Source organism: Anser brachyrhynchus (genome assembly GCF_964034855.1).
Source record: "Anser brachyrhynchus genome assembly, chromosome: 1".
NCBI classification, from domain to species: domain Eukaryota; kingdom Metazoa; phylum Chordata; class Aves; order Anseriformes; family Anatidae; genus Anser; species Anser brachyrhynchus.
In genome coordinates, this window is record NC_137694.1 from 200,079,359 (window position 1) to 200,100,434 (window position 21,076).

The 21,076-nt window shown below is 47.3% G+C and overlaps 1 protein-coding gene across 1 annotated transcript in view; it reads left to right on the forward strand.

Annotated features, from left to right (window-relative positions):
* MAML2 (mastermind like transcriptional coactivator 2) overlaps window positions 1–13,665 on the forward strand; it is a 213,789-nt gene extending 200,124 nt beyond the window's left edge. Inside the window, exons 4-5 of the mRNA XM_080589102.1 lie at window positions 3,446–3,557; window positions 8,989–13,665. Coding sequence (XP_080445228.1) covers window positions 3,446–3,557; window positions 8,989–9,968 — 1,092 coding nt within the window. The 3' untranslated portion in view covers window positions 9,969–13,665. The remainder of the gene's footprint in view (window positions 1–3,445; window positions 3,558–8,988) is intronic.
* Window positions 13,666–21,076: the final 7,411 nt, after the last annotated feature.

The following is a 21,076-nucleotide window of genomic DNA, read 5'->3' on the forward strand; positions in this document are numbered from 1 at the left end:
CACAGAGGAAAGCTGACTTCCAGGCCCTGCAACCTAGGCAGCATGGTATGAAGAGCCTTTGTGTACGCAAAGATTGGGTACATTGATTTTAGTGTTCAAGACAAATTTGTGTGCTTGCCTGGGATCGTCCATGAGTCTTCCTTTCTCCATTTCTCTTTATGCATTTCCAGATATTTGTAACCAGTTCTTCTCTATCCCATGGTATCTGAGAGAGCAATTGGGAGTTCCTTGTCATTTTCTGAGGCATGGAGAATACGTGTGGTCTTGTTAGGAATGATAAATGCTAGAACCCACTAGTTTTGTTCCACTAAAATAGCACTGCCATTGATATCACCCAAACTGAGTCAGCTGAAGGTGCTTCATGACCCATCACCCACAGGCAGTGCAATGGGACATCCCATCTGCCCTAAACTCTATCACATGCCGTGTGCATGCTCGTCTTCACCATTCCTCAGTAGTTCTGCTTGCCAAAGCATGGAGAAGAAAAGTCCTAGAAGAAGAGCAGAGCTTGTCATGTCCTTGGGGCAAGCAGAAAGTAACACTGGTGGCCTGCTGCAACTAGAGAAGGGCTGCAGGGAGGATGCTGGAGAAGGATGGAGGTGACACTGCCACCTGCTTTGCTTCCCCCAGGCTGCAGTGACAGCAGACCCCCAGCTTATGTAGGACAGCCTACAGAGTAGAGCCTATCATGCTGGCCTGGTATTTTGAATCCAAACTTTCTTTTCTCTATAAAAACATAAGTTCATAAATACTGGCATACTTAATGAATGATGTTGGATAATTAAAGAACACAGAAATGGAAAAACATCCGTGGTTTCATGTGTTTTCAAAGCAGAAATTATTCAGGTTTTATAGGTAGTATCTTGTTGTTTACAAATGTATTTCCATTCCAAAAATACAATTTAAAAAGCTTGAGTTTGAAGTTAAGGACTTCATTTGCCCTATAAAGGAAACATTGGTTGGCTTTTTAATTTATGCAGAAAAGAACTGAAGTGTCAAGTCACCTCCGTGCTGCAGTTTTCTGTCAGAATTTTTATCAGAATGAAAATGTAATTGCTCATATAGCTATTTTAAAAAATAAGTAAAAGCTAAAAAAGAAATTTAAATAGCTCTACAGAATGAGATTTTTTGATCAGTTTTCATTTGCTTTTGTGTTATGGACATAGAAATACACACAAAGCCTAGCTGCAGTTTTTGCAGGTATTACAGGGATTTCCTGGAAGTTAACTTGCCTTTCTTCTTTGCAAGGGTTTGGGCTGGCTGCTATGTTGAAACAAGCCCTATAAATCTTAATCAGGCCACTCACTCCCAGAATGTGTTAGGGAAATGCCTAAATACCACAAGAAAGGCTCTTCACTCTGCTTTTTTAAGAGCCCCTGGCAAAAGAGAAAAAAAGATTTTTCACAAGAAAGTCCATTTGTGTGCTGTTTCAGGCACCTGAATAACTCTGATCGGCTTCAGACACCTGCCAGGCTCTTCCACACGGGTGAGCTGGTTTGCTGTTCAGGCAACTCCAAGCTCCTTGAGGCAAATACAGGCGCAGGTTGCACCTGCTGTTGGTTCGCTGGATGCCCTCGGCCTCTGCCCTTGTGGAAATGTCATTTCCCTTCCTGCCCAGGCTGGGACACACCTGGGGGAGAGCATGGGGAGCCTTTGAGATGGCTTCCTCAACAACTTCTTCAGCCCTCCAAGCACAAATCACGGGCCCGGTGGGTTGCAGAGAAGTGGGTGAAGCCCGACCAGTAAGCGTGACGCCAGGAGGCACAGACACACCAGCAATGTGACGAATTCGTGTCTGAAGCAGTCAGAGTCACGTTTTCCTGCCATGGTGCCTCATATCACAAAATCAGAATCCCAGAGGTCCCCGAATGGTTCAGGTTGGGAGGGACCTCTGGGTCCACCTGGTCCAACCCCTGCTCAAGCAGGGACACCCAGAGCAGGCCGCCTGGGGCCATGGCCAGGAGGTTTTGAGGGAGGGAGACCCCACAGCCTCTGGGCAGCCTGTGCCAGGGCTCCGTCACCCACACAGCGCAGAAGTGCTGCCTGGTGGCCAGAGAGAACCTCCTGTGTGCCAGTTTGTGCCCATGGCCTCTTGTCCTGGCACCAGGCACCACTGACAAGAGCCCATCCTCTGTGCACCTTCCCTTCAGGTGTTTACAGACACTGATGAGATCCCCCTGAGCCTCCTCTTCTCCAGGCTGAGCAGCCCCAGATTTCTCTCAGCCTCTCCTCACAGCAGAGGTGCTCTGGGCCCTTTCATCATCTCGGTGGCCCTAAATCCCTGTCTCCGTTGTACTGAGGAGCCCAGAGCTGCACACAGTATGCCGCTTGCAGCCTCACCAAGAAGCCCTTGGGCGGTAACACTGCGGACACCAAGTCACAGCGTCAGGGTCCAGGAACAGGGACGGCTTCACCTGGTGCTGCTGACTCCAGTGCCCACACTTAGAATCACAGAATGGGTTGAGTTGGAAGGGATCATGACTTGCGTTTCAATCTTTCCTTCACCAGACACGTGCCGCTGCAGGCCCAAAATTAAAAATATCCCCTACTACTTGGCTTTTTCAGCTTTCTTTTCTCACTGCCCTTTCCCCAGTGCTTGTACTCCCGGTGTAAGAGGTAAGACAGTGCCGTGTACGTGTATGGGGAAGCACAGGGCAGTGATGAGTGGTATGAACAACAACCAGCCCAGCACAGTCCTTGCTAAACCTTGGCCATGCCTCCTGCCGGCATCTCTGGTGAGGAAAGATATGAGGGATGACAAAGCAATGGATTTTGTTGATTTTTGTAGCAGCTCCTCCAATGTAGGAGGAAGAAAAAGAGGGAGGGATGGGACAAAGCATGTTTAATGGCAAGCTGAAATCCTTGAAATTCTTTTTGCCAGCTGTGCAGCTGGTCAGCCTGGGTGAAATGGGCTGGTGAATATTGACGCAGCCAAGGGGCAGGTGTGGACCTTGCAGGTCTGGTCCTTCCTTGCTCCCCAGCTGCATCCCGGCTGCATGTTTGGGTTAGACCTGGGTGTTTGCTCTGCCTTTGTGCTCTCTGTCTTTCTCTACAAGCAAACCCAGCTGCACAGGCAGGGAGGGAGCCAAGGGGAACCATCAGCCCCTCTGTCTGATAAGTGAGGGGAGCAGGATGGTGCGGATGTGAGAGGACACTTTGTACTGCTGTGCAGGCATGGCCGATGTTCTCAGAGGTTGAGCAGCTCTCTGTGATTTTAAGGAAAACTAGAACAGGCTCAAACACAGGGCAACCAGCAGAAAGATTTCCATACAGGCTTCCGTGTGTGATGGCATGGGTTTGCAGATGCCGTTGAAATCCTCTCCTGTGGTAAAAGGAAGGAACACTTCAGCTTGTACATACTGAGAAAAGAAAGAGGCAGGTAAAACACAGAGCCAGGAAAACATAAAGAAAAGCAAATTAATGTATTTCTACTTCCATCCTCTAGGAGAAAATCACTCCACAAGATCAGCTGAACAGACACTTGACACGACCGCCACCCGATTATAAAGACCAAAGAAGGAACGTGGTCAATATGCAACAAGCAAATCAATATCCTGGTAAGTGCCCATTTGCTAAACGAAACTATTTCCTTCCTTCCAGTTGTAGGACCATCCAGAACAGCCAGGCATGCACTAATAACAAGGGGTTGATTTTCTAGATATCCACTTAGATCAGTGCAGTGAGCGGTGGCTGCTGCTCCCATGCTGTTTGCCTTACTGCCCCCACCACTGAGATGGATGGGCTGGAGAAGCAGCTGGTGCGTCATTGGGGCTGACACTGCACCTCTCAGGCACAGGGAAGAAGAAGGTGGTGCTCATCCCTTTAGCACTGCCTGGGGCAGATGTGCACCCAGATACTTGATACAGAGGTTTCTTTGTGAACGTGCAGCCTTGCTCCATCCAGATGTTTCACATACATGGTATATCTTGCTTCAGAGAGTAAGATGAGGAACATGCCTCCCTTCAAATGGTAGATCATGTACAGCACGAGGACCCTTATATTGATGTTTAAGTATTTCCTGTGACACCATCATAGGCAACCAGTGACCATCTGAACTTTTGATCCATTTTTTAAATATGCCATGGTGTGGCCTCGTTGCTGCTCTACAAGCAGCATTTCAACAGCTCAGTCAACCAGTAGGGTGAAAGCCCCTGCTTTCAGCCACGAATGCCCAGGGCAGAAAACTCCCAGCAGCTCAGGAAAAGGCTTTAGTTTCACCACCTCAGCTCCTCGGAGAGCCTACTTTGGGAGCACAGGACTGCCTGCTTGGCTTTTCGTGCTGCTCACCTTGCTGGTTAGCTGCAGGCTGCTTGGAGTCCAAAGGCAGATTAAGGAAAAGATGCTGGGAAAAGAGAGCAGGTCTGGGGAATGCAGCAGATGGGATCAAAGGATGTTCTTTATCCTGCAAAGTGTCTGTGCATTTAAGTATAAAGGGATCCTTTGGCTTCTAGTGATCTTTGTATACAACACACTGAGGGGAAAAAAGAGGTTTTGGTTAGTTTGTTTTTCCGTAACTGTTGGCTCTGCAAATTCCACAGGGATCTGAGTCATTCCTTCCTACCTGTCCTTTGTAGCAGAACTTTTCCACCTTGTTTTGTTTTCAATGGATTCCCAAGTGCATCTGGCTCCTACGCCACCCCTGCCCAAGCTGCTGGCCACTGCACCAACAGGCCGTGTATGCGTGGAAGGGCTGGGTTGCTCAGGCCACATTCAGTGGCTTTGCTGTTTGCACATCCCAGCAGTGACAAGCTTGTTGCAGTCTGGAAAGTGCTGCTTTCTGACAGGTCTGGGTGTTTCCTGTCTCAGTAAACTTGCACAAGCATCACTGATGCCAGGTTAACAACCCACGGTGAGGACAATGCCACAGGGGACAGCGAGCCCCATTTGCAGGCTTCATACCTCCTGTGCTATTAAACCAAATGCCTTGACGACACTGGCAGTTTGCTGGGGAATCCTGTGATTTGACGTGTTGTTTAAAAGCTCATTCCTGGAATCAGATGATTAACTGAGATTCTTGGCTTTTACTTAAAAAACAATACAGAGAGAAAATGGAAATGACTGCAGCCACATCTGTTAAAGGCTCCAAAATAAGTAGATCTCCATTGTTATGTTGCTCTCCTTCTAAATCTGATGGACTCTTTGCCAGCCTCATGGTATTTGGAGTCACATCTCCTGGGTTTGTGACATGTGGGATTGGCAGCACTTGCCCATTCAAATCTCAAGTCCCCACTGAGTAAGCCCAGGCAGGAGAGCAGCTTTTTGGGCGAGCCTGGGAGAAAGGGCTGTGCTGGGAGCTCGCAGCAGAGCTACCAGACAGGGTGATTAGGAAACTCTTGCATAAGGGAGGAACAGCAGGGAATCTGTTCCCTTTTTCTGGGAATAGCTTTGCTCAGGTCAGGGAAGAAGAAAAAACAAAGTTAACTAAAATACCGGAGGGGCCTGGAGACACATGGTTAAGCACTTTAGTCCTCTGTGCTTTTCCCTGTAGTGCCGTGTGACAGCAATAAACCCCCGCGATGCTAGCAGGTGGATCGGGCAGTAAAGGAGTTTCGCAGAATCGCCACAGCCCGGGGTGTCCAGCTGCTGTACGCAGCACTGCTGGGGAAGAAACGTCTTCCCATCTGGAAGAAATCTGGACGGAAAATATTTGTGTTAAAAATAAAAAGGATAAAAATAGGAATACAAAGAAAGAGGAAACTTCGTCTTTTGCACAACATGTACAACCCCTGTCCCGGCCACTCGTGCCCTTTAAAGTGCGTGGCATTTGCACCAGGAGTGCGATGGCAGCTCCTGGGTCTGCCCCACGGCTGGCAGGGTCACCCCTAGAGGGCTTCGTCCCAACACCAAGTGAAGTGGCCCTCAAACGTGTTGCAGCTGTTTCAGTTCTGCTGCAGGGGGAGGACTGGCTCTCCCCAGACACTGTTCCAGGTCTTTGGGAACACCACTGATTTCTGTGCCACTCCTCCACCTCACTACCAGCCTAAGGGAGCAAAGGATGAGGGCACCGATCCCTATCACCCCTACAAAGAAGTGTGACAGTATTTCAAAGAAACAGAGAGCAATGTACAACCAACTAACAAAGCCAAAGATGAGGCTAATTGTGAGACTAGCTGCTTAGCACTGATTTTCTCCATTTCCAGAGCTCAGTTCAGTCAGGTGGCTCCCCAGCAGCAGCCTAGGACCCAGGTGAGAAGCCAATAGTGGGCTCCTCAGGGCAAATCCTGTCCCAGGGGCTGAGCAGCTCTGGGGCTGAGTTTGAATTTTAGATCAGCAGGGACAATCTCAGTAGGCTATTTATAAATAAGTGCCTCCTGCTTGGAGACAGTTTGTGAGCCTGCCTTCCAGAATAAAGTGAGCTTCTCGGTTTAGGTACCTATGTTTATATTGACTTGGAATAAGCAGCTCTGGTTGTGAAGTCACACTCAGTGTTAATATTGAATTGGGGGCAAATTATTTTCAAGTACTTAAAGAAACAAGGAACCTTTTGCTTCTATTACTAAACAGAAATAGCATACATATAAAAATAATGCAAAAACGGCAGAAATATATGATAATTTTTTCTTCAGTTCCAGTCTGAGGGAACTGAACATCATTATGGTGAAATTTCAACAGGAACAGTATATTAAACAGCTGTTACTAAACATAGACTTTTTAAATATGCATGTACATGATTTGTGTTCAAGAGTTTTGAAAGAGCTGGCTAAGAGGTTCTCCAAATTCTTAATGCCACTTTCTGTTTAGTCTTGAAACTCCAAGGAAGAAAGCTAAAGCCACAACAAAAACTAAAAGAGTAAGTAGGTAATTGATACTGTAATGACCTAATGCAGAGCTCAGCAAAAATACTGGGGAGCTAATATAGCCTATGTAATAAAGAATTTAGGAAGGGAATATAATTGATGTCAGGCCATATGGGTTTATGTAAAAGACATCTTTTCAAACTAGCATGGTATTTTTTTCAATGAAAGCAAAACTTTGGTTGATAAAGCTAATAGTTGTTCAGGTAGTGTACTTTAAGCATCTGACTTGGTACTGCATATTTTGATTAAAAAAAAAAAACAAAACAGAATGATATAAAATTAACATGGCACACAAGGAAATGGCTGATAGGTGTCCAAATATCACTGCAAACAGGCTGTGTGATTACAGCTGAAAGGACAGGGTCTGAGGTCGTGCTGAACAAGAAAAAAAAAGAGCTTACTTTACATCCATGTTGGAGTTGTGCAAGAGCCATTAAATACTGTGGGTAGCTGTGATGTACAGCCTTGAAATCAAAGGCTGAAAACTGGCAAGTTTTGAAAAGAGCTAAGAATGAGTGAAGGACTGAGAAACATGCCACACATTGAGACTGATGTATTTGGAGAATGCTGCAGACAGCCACAATCTTTAAGCACCTGCACAGTAAGAAGGGTTTGGTGATGGACCGAGTGATAAAAACAGTCAGACAGACTAATATGTAATTAGGTTTGATGACGAAGTTGAAGTTAGTCAAATTCAGCCTGGGTTTGTGGTATAAGTAGGATCAAACTAAGACAGTGTCCAACAAAATTGCAACTATCTGCTGTATAGAAAACAGCAAAGCTCCAGCTCTGTGCATAGTTAAACCTCCTCCGTCCCTCCTTTGGAAGATGCTCATGGAATTACTGAAATGTGAAGACAACTTGGTGGCAAGCCCCATTTGTCAGCTTTTCCCACACTTTGGGAACCAGCTCAGCATTTAGCTCATACAGCACCACGTAGCAAAGAATTCCTCAGCTGACCCACATGTTGTGTGAAGAAATACCTCCTTTTGTTTGCCTTGAACTTGACTTCTAGCAGCACTTCTTGTAGGACTTGGTGGTCAAGGAGGCCAAAGACATCCTGGCTTGTATCAAGAATAGTGTAGCCAGCAGGGCCAGGGAGGTGATCGTTCCCCTGTACTCTGCTCTGGTGAGGCTGCACCTCGAGTACTGTGGTCAAATTTGGGCCCCTCACTACAAGAAGGACACCGAGGCCCTGCAGCGTATCCAGAGCAGGGCTGCGAAGCTGGTGAAGGGCTTGGAGCACAAGTCCTGTGAGGAGCGGCTGAGGGAACTGGGGGTGTTTGGTCTGGAGAAGAGGAGGCTCAGGGCAGACCTCATTGCTCTCTGCAACTCCCTGAAAGGAAGGTGTGGGGAGCGGGCGGTCGGTCTCTTCTCACAGGTAACCAGTGACAGGACCAGAGGGGATGGCCTCAAGTTGTGCCAGGGGAGGATTAGGTTGGAAATGAGGAGACATTTCTTCTCAGAAAGAACAGTCAGGCATTGGGAGGGGTTGCCCAGGGAGGAGGTGGCATCACCATCCCTGGGAGTGTTTAAGGAGAGGTTGGAAGTGGTGCTTAGGGACAGGGTTTAGTGGGTGACATTGGTGGTAGGGTGATGGTTGGACCATATGATCTTGGAGGTCTTTTCCAGCCTTAATGATCCTATGATTATAAAGGAATTGAAGCTGCAAAGCAGGTGTTCATGGGCAGAGGGGGATTCTCCATAGTGTCATCTGCATGTTGATCTAGATCTACATCTACATCTAGAAAATGTTTGATCTTCTTCAACTAGACGGTGAGGCCTGGAATTAATTCAGACCCTTGAAGTGCATAAGCAATCAGCCAAGATGTCACAAATGACTTACTGTAGCCTTAGAATAGATACTACGTAGCTGCAAATCTGCCACAGAAGTGAGCTTGTGTTGTGGTTTGGTGGCTGAAGAGAAAGAAAACCTCTCTTCTTGTGTTTTGCTGGTAGAGGAAGATCCTCCGCTGGGCCAGCACTGGCCACAAAGCATAGATAAGTGGTACTGCCGACTCATAGTTTCCAGCTTGCTGATGCACAAAATATGATGTTTATGTGCAGAAAATGCTTCAGAGCAAAGCATCTCGTTCAAGAAATTCTGAATTTTTAACCTGCTGGTGTTTGAATGACACCATGCATCAATGCACCCACGTTTGTTTTAACACTTCTGTTTTCTCCTTTCCAGGTGGTTCACCAGCTGTGAGCATGAGCTCCAGCATGTCCTTATCAAACCCAATTTCAACACATAGCATCATGCCCCAGAACTCCAGCCTCATGTCCACCCCTGCTGGGACCCGGATGCCTTCTGTCCCTGCCGCTCGGAGTATGGGGTGCTACGGGAACCTTCCCTGCAACCAACCGAGCGCATACAACGTGACTTCAGGAATGAACCAAATGCAGCCACACAGAAACCAAAATCAAGTCCTGCCCAGTCAGAACAACCCCCTGATGTCTCGACAGCAAACCATGACGCAGGGGAACAACGTAGCTACTTTTGGGACTGGGTCGGTGGTCAACTCACAGCAAGTGAGACCCAATTTGAACCACGGAGCTACAGGTATCCCCGTGCAGAGACCAGCCAACGTGATGATCACAGCTACAGCCACTGCTCAGAACTGGGCCCCGCAAGAAGCTGCTGTGAAGCAGCAGGACACACTGAAGCCCGCAGGGGTCCGTTTCCCCACGGGCACTCCATATCCCAACCAGTCTTTGCAACGCAACATGGGCAACCCCCATTTTCCTCAGCGTGCGTTGGCACCTCCTAATCAGTTAACAGCGGGAGTCCAAATGAGGCCTCCCCTAAACCAAATGCACCAGACTCTAAATGGACAATCAGCTGGTTCACTACGAGGTCTAAGCATAAGACCTAACCAGCTCAGAGGACAGACTGTGCCTACCCTGAATCAGCCAGGAACAAGTATGACACCTCCGTCATCTCTGCCGTCTACCAGTTTCACATCTACCAACCAAAACTCTCGGGCTTACCAAGGAGGCGACCACGGTAATGACCTAGCGTTTGACTTTCTGAACCAGCAGGGTGACAGTATAGGGCCTGCGCTCAACAGTGACTCAGACTTTATAGATTCTTTACTGAAAACGGAACCTGGTAACGATGACTGGATGAAAGACATCAACCTTGATGAAATTTTGGGGAACCACTCGTAAGTGACAGTACCGAGGGTGAAACCGATGAAGAAGCAGTAAGGACATTAGCTTTTTCTTTAGATGCCAACAATCTGCTCTATTAATTTACACTCCAATAACTGGGCTGTCCTTTAAAATACCAAGTAGGGCGATTGCCCTGGTTGAAGAGTTGCTCAAGGAACAACACTGATGTCTCCCCTGATCAAACGATAATGTAAGTGATATTCATGCCTGCCACAAAGGAGTGAGAACACATGAAGGGTCTGTTCCCCACGCTGGTGCCCAGTGCATTGCAAACACATCAGTTCGTCTCATGGGTGCTGTGTGGCAAAATGTGTTTAGCTTCCCGTGAGCGCAAGCCCCAGACAGTGGTATGGGCTGTGAGACATCATTTTTGTGAGTGCAAGTAACAGCCCAAGTGGTCCAGAGCTCTTCAGTCACCGTCTTCACAGCCCTTAACTGCCTTGGGACTACTCAGCCCTGACAGGATCAGGCCCCGTGTAAATCTCATTGCGTTGCAAAAAACTGTTTACTGCTACATAGTACAAACTCATATTTGTGTTTCCAATGATTTTGTTTTAAACCCTCTTTGTTTTGTACCACACGAAAGGGTAAGTGGTCCCATCCAAGGAGAGAAGGAAACTGATCGTGTGACAGACATCAGTGCGTAACTCGGTGTGCTCTAGTTTTTGTTGTCTGCCTTTCTCCAGCACTTGCAGCCGGTACCAGAGGAGGCTGCCCTCCTGTCAGCAGCACAACCACGCGGGGAATTGAGGGAAACATGAGAAGAACGATGCCAAAGCTCAGGAGCCTCGCTTTGCTACCTTGCCCTACCCCAGGAATACTAGTGACTTAATGGACAAATTAAATGAGAAAGGTGCTCGTGATTTGACCCTCAGAGGCTACTTTCCCGGTCCAGCTTAGAGGAGGGCAAATACACACTGCTAAGCCACAGCAGCTATCCTCATTTTCATCTTAACCCATGGCGTGTGTCAGGTAGCTCAGCCCAGTCCTCTTCTATAGAACAGGCTCATCCCTGCAGAAATGCCAGTCCTGCTGTCTGGGGAGAGGCTCACGTTCTGATTGCACAGCGTTTTGGCTCCATCCCACTTTCCATAGCCCTCCTTTTCCGTATGGGGGGAGTTGAAAGAGGTCCACCAGTGGCCCAGGTCACCACAGTCTCCTTGAGCACAGCATGCATGTGCCACCCCTCACACACATGACTCAGCCACGTCTATGCTTGTAAATGAAACAGTTTGGGGGAATATTTCTGGGCACTGGCCTACGTCATCTGTTCTGGGTTTTGGGATGGCCCAGATGATGTTGCCTTGACCAATTTCTATGCATCACTAGGGAGTTAACCTGGGCCATGGAGAGTTTGCAGCCACTTTGCCTTGGAAGCTAACAGAGCAGAGTAGTAAGGATATGGGTTGTTCCACACCACTTGACCTCGTTGCTAGACAATAGCCTTGACCGTGTTAGATTTTCTTCTATAGGCTTGTTAGCAAGGACATCAGAAGGAGGTCCTATGTCACTATAATACAGCTCCACCATGAGTCTGACAGGAGAATTCATAGATGGGAACAGATCTTGCAATTCAAATGAAAATGCTGTTCTTTAAAATGATGTGGTGAGACGTGTTTCACAGCCTCCTCTGGATTAGCTAAAACTAGATGTGGCAAAGGAATACAATGCCTACGTTCACATGCTGCAGCGCCAAGAGGCACCGCTCTACCCCATGCAAGTGCTTTATTCATCCTTGTTAGTGGCAGTGGGATGAGTAGGCTATCTGACAGTAGCCTCTGCACTTAACTGACCTAGTTCTCAAGAGAGGTTTTAATAAGGCTTTTCTAGTCGTTTCGCTTTGTCGTTTCATGTGGGCACAATTTTTTGTGATGCTTCAAGAAGCACGGTCACACGCACAAGCGCCAGCACCTCCGGGAAAGGTGTAACATGGGCATTTAGTTAGACTTACCAGTTGAGGTGGGCCGGTCCATGATGCTGCTCATTCCCAGACATTTGTTCATAAGAGGGATGAGGAACCATGCTGAAGGGTCCCTTCTGCCCCAGCTAGTGGTGGTTGCACAACCCTGCATTGCACAATGGCTCAGCTGCCCAGAACGCTGCCTTTTCTCCCCAGTTTTGGCTGGAGTGTATGCAGTCCCTTTGATATGCCAGTAAGAATTTTTCCAAGTCTTTAAGCAGCTTTTCAGCTCAGGCCACTGGCAACCCACCTTGGTTTGGGATGATACAGATGCAGTCTAACAAATGAGTCCTCTATAAATTGTGCAAAACTAGGCTGAAATAGTAGCTATGGGAGTTTAACGTGGAAGGAAGATCGGCTCATCTATCTTGTGCACAGGCACACCACCCATGAGCAGTGACTGCCGAATTTCTTGTACGAACAGACAACTGCGATGCTACTAAGGCTGAGGCTGAGTTAGTCTCATCATGAGCAATGAGCACGGTAGGCTGGTAACCTCAGCTACTCTCACATGCCATTAAGAAAACCACCACTGGTTTCTGTACTAAGACCAGATTGTTTTCCAGATCCTCAAATGATGTAAAATAAATTGTTCAGCCGAGGTCCCAAGCCTTCAAGCTGTCGTCCAGTGCTGGACTCAATGCTGAGCTTCGTCCTGTTGGCCTTATCCTACAGTGGAGAAGGCACTGGGCTGTCAGGGCCATGCCCAGAATCAGGATGTCATTCTGTCTTAGTAAATTCAACAAGGTAGAGGTCATTTGCAGTCCTATAAAGATGCCTGATGCATTTCAAATGTGAGCTTTTGAAAGACACTTGCAACCAAAACTTGAATCTGGTATCATTTCTTCAGAACACCTGTGTCTGAACAGAGTTAGCGTCCTTGTTTCTCTTTCTTTGCAATGGCTAAGTGCACTACCCTTATAGTCTATTTTTCATCATCAACTGGGCACTCTTCGCAGTATTGGGTTGTAAATATAAAGAATTATTTGTTTTGTAAACTTTTGTAAAAAAAAATCAAAAAAACAAAAAGTAATAATATTTTGGTAGGAATAATAAAATCATATTATTTGGGTTATATTTATACATATGTGAAATAAATATACTATCAAAAGTTGTATTTTATACAAAAAGTCAATGGTTACCTTTTGTATTCTATATACAAAGTTTTGTATGATACGATTGTTTATTTTTATCTGCGGACTTCAACTTTGGATTTTGGGGGAGGGCAGAATGGGATCATGGTTAAATAGCTGGGCCTGACCCCAAGCTCACTGAAACCAATGGAGTCTTTCCATTGCCTTCACAGGGCTTTGAATCAAGCCTTTAAATCAACTTCAGATATATTTGAAATCTGAAGCTCTCTGGAAACCTCAACATGAAAACATTCCAGGTTTCAAATTTTTTTCCCTGAAAAAGGCTTTTATTATTATTATTGTTGATGTTGTTGTTGTAACTCTCGGGAGGCAGGTGGGACCTATGTAACTGTCACGTCCTTGTTGCATGTATGTCTGCTTTATATTTTCCCCATATTATAAACCAGTGTTCGCTATACAGACTGAAAAGAGAAGTTGCTGTACAGAAATGTTTGTGTTTATGCATTTTTACATGTGGCTGTATATACCTCCTAGTACTATGCAGTGACACTTATTTGACTCCATTTATTTTTCACCTAAACATAAATAGTATGTTTTTCAGTAGCTATCAAAACTCTGCCAAGTAAATCAATCAAAATTATCCCAAGTGTCTCTTTTCTTAATGTGAATTTTAAAATTAATGTCTGTTTAGTCAACTGCTCGTTCGCCTGGGTAAATTAAAATTACAGTGCTATTTTAGGAGGGGGTGAGGAAAATGTGCATCTGGCAGCTTCTGGGAGTACTCTCTGTCTCTTAGCAAGAGGGCTGGGATTTTTTTTCTACTGACTGGTTTCCTTACCAGTTTCCTTACCAGCACGGGTTAACAAACAACACATGGGTGTTTTTGCTTCTGGAGTATCAGTTGGTGTAGTCTTGCAGCACAGCAGTTTGCATATATGCTCCTAAAGCCCTGCAGTAGCAACGAGCTTGCAAGTATCTATAGACCCAGACCATTCACGTGTGACATGATCCGACATTTTAACTGCCCTCTTCAAGCCATTTACCGAGGATGTGAAACCTAGCTTGTGCATCGCCTGAGACACACCTGCAAAACAGCCCCAAGGAAGGGATTTCTCATCCCTGGGGAGGCTTTCCTCACTAGCTGGGCTCCATTTCCAAGCGGATGGAGGTGAGGCAGGAGGCTGCTGGGGAGGGATGCTGGCATTTCCCCTGCGCCCCACAGTGCAGGCTGCCCCCGCTGCCCTGTCCCGCATCTCCTGCGAATCTCTCATTGCTTCGACACCTCCAGAGCAGGTGGCAGACAGCGAGCAGGGAGCCTGGGCTCCCCTCGCACCCGAGAGTGGGAAAGAGGGCACGGTCTTGCCCATCTGAGAGCAGCCTGGAATAGGTCGGGAGACATGCCCTAAAGGTGCCTCTTTGTCTACCCCAGCTGTAAAGGCAGCCAGAAAACTTCTTCAGACACCTGCCCTGGAGGCACATCTGCTTGGATGAAACCTCCCTAGAGAAAGTAGCAGCGGCAGGACAGACGGAGGGAAGCAGCCTCCTATTTACATGGCTTGGTGCAGGCTGGTTCCTGCCAGCGCTCCGGTGATGCTCACCGGGCAGAGGGCACTGGCACCTCGTCCCTTGTGCCCAGCCATGAATGAGGGCAGGGCCGGTGGGATGGGGGAGCCTCAGGCAGGGCTGCTGCTTGGCTGAAAAAGCTATTTCTACGTTACTAAGCTAAAAAACAGCCAAGGGGGCATCCCAGGCCCTGGAGCATGGTTGTCTGTACCGCCAACCTCTGAAGGTCCCCAGCAGTGCCAAGGTGCAATGACCCAAGCAGGTCCCACATCCACCGCCAGGAACCATTCCCCCTGTGGATGCAGTCTCCCTGCTCTGAGAGATAAGAGGGTGTGATAGCACGGCCACAAGACACCCTGTGCCACGTGGCCTCAGTGCTAGCAAATGTCCCCAGACATATTTTGTGAGCCTGGGCAGATGTGGCCATACAGAGGGGCTGGGGGGCAGGGATGGCAGTGAATATTTCCCCTGCCTGGACATTTACACAACAGTGGGAACCACACCAGGTCTGGGTGTTGACGTTCACATCGCTGTCACGTAGTTACAAGGCTGGATTCGCTTCTTCCTCACCCCCAGGTCCAGCAGTGGCAGAGTCCGGCGGGGGCTCCGGGAGCTGCGTGGCTCATGGCCGAGTGGCTCCACTGGTGTTCGACTGCAGCCCTCGCTCCCCAGATGCGGCGTGCATTCCTCTGCATGGCTTGAGACAACAAAGATGCACTATCTGCATGTTTTGGAGGGCTGCCTGCGATGTTTTTCCTCTGGCTGACTGGTCTGCCTTGTTCTGCGGACACAGTAACTCTTTTATTCTACGTGTCCGTGAGCATCAGGCAAATCCAGTGGTACTGCTCAGCTTTTGGGTGAAATGCTGAGTGTAGGGGCATCCGCGAAGCTCGTGCTAAAGTTAGCAAAAGCTATCCCTCGGTATGAATTTGACTTGAAGGAAAAAGTTCCTGGTGACAGCGGTCAATGAACAGCACGTAAGGGCAGTTATGTTGGCGTGACATGGTGAAAATAAAACCAGGGAATCCATTCAGATTGCCTTTTGTGCTGACCTGGTCTCTAAATACAACAGGGAAGTTCAACTCCAAATGTAAAACTACTCCAACAGCTAATCTTCTGCTAAATTAGTGCCCGAAGCACCCTAAGCTCAGGCTATGAGTTGACTGAGAAATCCTTATCAGGAATTATTATGTTATTGTTTGAGGATCTGGTTTGGGAAGCTCCTTCTCGCAGGAGTAGCCCATAGGACTCATTCCACGCGCTGATCTCATGACAAATGACTGGGCACACAAGGGAGTCAGGTCAATATATGAATGTCGTTCATATATGAATGTAATTTCCATCAACGAAAAGCATCTTTCTCTAGGGAAGGCATACTTGAGCAAGTTGGCTGCATCTCTTTAACTTTATTTTAGAAGGAATTTGATAAATTTTCCAGGAGTGCAGTTTTTAAGAAGAGAAATGTGTCCAAACGCACCTGGCACATTATTCTGATTCATCAAACTTCCCAGTAAATTTAAGGTAAATTGTGAGGAATGTCTAAGAACAAACGCATTGGACCAAACATCCCTTTATGAATCTGCATATGAACCTTGCCAAGGATGGTCTATTGCTTTTTTGAGTTCCTTTTGCTCAAAAGGACAATGATTTTTTTCCATGTTTTACACTATAATCTGCTAGCTTCTTATATACGGATACCAATAGATCATCAACCTTCTTGTAGAAAACGACTGGAGTGTTTCAAGAGGGTTACAAGGAGAAACTTTTAAATGCTGGAAAAGAAGCAAAATGGTTAAAAAAAAAAAAAAAAAGGAAAAAAAAGCCATCCCAGAGAACATTTCATCACTTTCTCAACATTGAATATAGCCTTTCTGCAAGTGACTAGAGCACACAAAACAGTACAAAACCCCAGAAATCTCCTTTTGTTATACCACTTTTAAAAGCCTCGACACTGGCCTGTTTTGGTTTTCTTTTTCATTTTTCTTTTCATCTTTTTTTTTAATGAAACTGTGTCCTTTTCATACACTTTGCTGTGCCCCCTAAACCTCTCGCTATTAGATCAGACCTAGCTTGCAGTAAGCGAGAGCAAGCAGTAAAGACAAAACTCCTGACAGTCACCACCACCACGACACAGCATAGCCGTGCATTTGGACGGAAGATTAGCTCCAGAAATGCTACTTTTTATTAAGCTAGCCACGCTTTCATCAGGCAATGCCTAAAGACCGGGACTAAATGTCTTCCTGAGTCCTCACAGGAAGGCAGTAAAACCATGGAAAACAAGCAGGAAGTTTTCACGTCGAGGAAGAAACGGAAAAGAATCAGTGAAGGCAGTTTTGTGGGGTTGAAGTCAATGAATACTCACAAATTCACACAAACATCATGCTCCAATCCTGTAGCACAGTTATTTGAACCCCTCTCTGCTTCCATATCATAAAAACACTGCAGGAGGCCTGAGAGACATTTGTCCCGATGGTCTTGCCTGCTCCATCAGTCTTTTTCTTGGGGGATGACGTTAAGGAAATCTTCCATTTGAGCCCCCTTCCTGTAGAGAAGGGTTTTTATTCTCTGCTTGCCCCTTTGTGCTAAAGTTACCAAGGCACGCTGGCTAATCGCTGGAATGATCAGAAGGTCATCAGGATACCCCAAATCCAGCCCTGAGCATGTCTAAGTTGACGTCTTTGTTCGCTTCACGAGACCAAACCGGAGGAGTTTGTGTGCGGATTAGGTATCTGCAATTCAATCCAGATGATCGCTTTCTTATGGAAAACCATCCCTCTCCGTACCACCCAGAAAGACAGCCACCGTGGGACGAAGCATCATGGGCTTCTGTTCCGCCCCAGTAGAGGCTGCAGGCTTTAAAGGCTGAGCTAGAAGAAGACGTACAGCTGCGAAAGGGGGCAGGCTTACAAATGTGTGAGCGCCATGTGCTTGTAAGGGTATTTAAAGGATTAGGGGAGAATTAAATGTTTGTCTGTCTTTGTTGTTCAGCACAGCTTCAAGGCTGGAAGACGGTACTAAAGGAGATATTTCCCCTTTTACGATACAGGAAGGGCACTCCCGAAACAATATGGAAAATGCAGGAGTGATCTAATAGATTTGTACACAAACACACTGGATGATTCTGATCGGACGGGGGAAGAACACACTATTCATCAGCATAAAATGGTGATATAAGTTAATAATTTAAAAACCAGTGAATAAGTGACACTTACTCACAAAGTGACACTTGCCGTGGCCAACCCTAGGAGCAGTTCTCTTGCGTAGGATGGGGTGGGCAGCTGGGGGTGGTCGCCAGCTCAGCTGCTGCTGATAAATCTGCCTTCCATCCGGAATCAGAGCTCTTAAATCCCAACACAGTGAACAGGCGCCACCACTGCTTTCTCTGCAACCTTTTAGGAAAAAGAAAAGAAAAAATTAGATATGTTTCTCGGACAGAAATGTAGGTGGTGAGGCTTGCAGGTCAGCACCTGCTGTTAAGGATTCAAGTAAATTCAGTGCCTCAGCTTGCAAAGGGAGGGATGGAGAGTGTCTAAAGGAGAGCAGACATCTTTCTCAGGTAGGTTATGACATCAAATCAGATTTTTACTGAACTGAGAAACTTGCAGCTCTGGGAATAGGGCTAAAATGGTCTTAAGATACCATGGCATGTTCCCGATCCCGAGCTATTCTGCATAGATTTGGCCACTTTGGGGACCTGGGATAAATCGTGGCACCCAGACGACAGGAATTGCCCTCTGGACACCATGGCTTTGCCGGGGACAGCCCCATGCTGCGGCTGCTCCTTGTGCTGGGCCTTTGTCTCCTCCATCATCTTCTGAAAATACCAGGGCCAGTGCTTCTGAAAGAACCTTTAGAAGGCAGACCAACGACTGTTTTCTGCATGAGAGGACATCTCTTCCAGCTGAATTTGGGGCTTTTATGGATTCTTTTTCACTGCTCTTATTCTTTTATTCATTATAGAAAGAGCGGAGCAAAGGTGGAATCTCGCTCATTATATCTTTCCCCTCTCCTGCTCCAGCCTATCTGTCTGAAAGGTGTTACCACTGAAATGGTTATTTTGAACTAGTAGCAGTTGATATTATCCTTGAGGAATAAAGGAAAATTCTCTGCAACAGCAAATATTCATTCTGAGAAAAGGCAGGCCAGATTCCCTAAGCTGCCCATCACCGAGATGTGTTATTTGTGGCTTCACAGGCCCAACAGTGAAGAAAATACCTTTTTTCATCTTCACTGCAGCCACAGGATAAGTTAAAAATGTGTTAGGTTTTGTGTTCGGTTTAATCAGAGTGGGAATGTGCTCTATAGAATATTATCCAAGCATTTTTACAACAGGCGCTGAACTAGTGGATATTCAGGTGATTGAGCAAGATATTCACACAGCCAAAGGCTTTAAATCTTGTCCATGAAGAAATGCCTGAGTGGAACAAGGGCATTTCTCTCTTCCTTCTTTTTCTTTCTAAACCTGAATGAACCTCCCTTACAGGGGACACTGGTTCACCCTACATTAAGGTTACTTAATGCTTTCCTTTTCAAAGGATTCTCACGAGCTTTTCTCTAGGAAGGGATCACACCTCCGTTCTTTGGAAGCAGGTATTTGATATCTGGTGTGGGCAATGCCCTCGGGGCAAAGGAGTATCTTCACCCTGGGAAGTTCCCCTCTGCTTCAGCTGAGACATTTAATGCTAAACCTCTGTTCTTTCACTTTTCTCAATTTCCTCACGCTGGAAAAATAAAAAATAAAAAAAAATCTGGCAATGTGCCCGAGCAACTGAAGCATCTGAGGGAGCTGTGAGGCACGCCGGCAGTTCATGCTCAGGCTCATTCTGGATTCCTCCTGGTTTCAGGCGCTGCCAACCCCACAAGCACCTCTGCTCTCTGCCGTTGCTTTCGTAGCAGCGCTGGCCAAAGCAAACGTGTCCCAGCCAAAGCATCAGACTCCGAGCTGTCTCCGCTCACGAACCATCAGAGCTCGTCCGTCAGCACGCTGAGGATGGGCTGAACCCGTTGGCAGAGCAGCAGCAGGTATTGCCTGCAGACACTGCCGAGCCGCAGGAGCAACCGCAGCTGGCAGTCGGAGAGCTGTGCTTCGTGTCACAGCCCGGCCACGGCACCCCGAGGCCCCACGGATGGACCAAGGGAACAGGGCAGGGACTGGAATTGATGAGAAATGTTGCCTTAGGCTTCTTTCTTCTCCCTCGCCAGTGGTGCCACCAGATCCAGCACTAAAACTGACTTCTCATCCTTCCCCTTCCCCACTGGGGGCCAGGAGCTGCCCAGCTCTCAGGGCTGAGAAGTGAGGGCCATCATCTTCCTCTCATCGGCTCCCCAGCAGCAGCACACATCCCTCCCGGTCTCCCAGGCAAAGTGCCGGGACACAAGGCCCTGGTCTTTCAAGGGCAGCAAAGAGGACACTGGATTGTACTCCTCATCGTCATCCTTTGAACCAAAAAGATACAGTGAGCATTTTCAAACATCCCAGACCCCAAACCCACGGACATACACAAAGAGATGAGGTGTCAGGACCGTCAGCCTATGAGCTACAGTGCTGCACGCGTGGGGCCACTCACTGCAGACGATAGTAAGGTGGCTCATTACACCCACGTAGATAATTGATGCCTAGTTTTGGCCTTCAGAAATTACAGGAGCTTGTGTGTCAGCACTGCTTTAGTGCCTTGCTCTTCGGCGTTTAAGCGGTTGACATCCCAATGCTGGAATACGGCCAGAAATGGCATATTTGGAGTTGCTTGTGAAACCTGAATTCAGCCGATGCTTATGTGCAGCCACTAAAACAAATTTTAGTTACACAGCCCCGTCGTGCTTTTCTTCCTTTTGAATCTTCACTAAATCCAGAGCACAGATGGGATGTCTGCATGGCACCCATTCAGGTTATATGGGGAAATTAAAGCCAAGCACTTCCTAACTTTTGGTACGCATGGCATCGTAGCCTAAATGTTTCTTTCATGCTTTCATTTGTTGAATGCAACACAGATTTGACTACAAAACAAGTGGCAAGATAGGCACAGGCTGGCTGCTACCCAACTCAGCCTTGTCTTTAGCAAATGAAACAACGCACGACAAGGCCAATTAAGAACACCCTACGCCGGTCAGCGTTTCCTGTGCCAATAGGAACAGTCTGAGACTGCTTGTAGGCTACCGCACACTCATTTTTATTTTGGGGGATGCTCCAGACCAGCTGCTACAAATGGTGACCCACCAGGCAGGTATTTTCGTGGCAGGAAAGGACGGGTATGCCGTGCACATCTGGAGGCACTGGGGTGTTTGACAAGGCACAGCTCGGCGGCACTGTGCCAGAGGATGGGTAGGGTGCAGGGACCTGGAGCAGACCCATCCCTGGCTCGCCCAGTGGTGATTCTGAAAAGGCAACGTGTTTGTCACGAAGGCAGCAGGTTGAAGCGGTCTCTCCACCCCAGTCAGTAAGCTCACAGTTAAGCAGTGTGATTAATCCCGGCTCCAGCACTTCGGTTTTT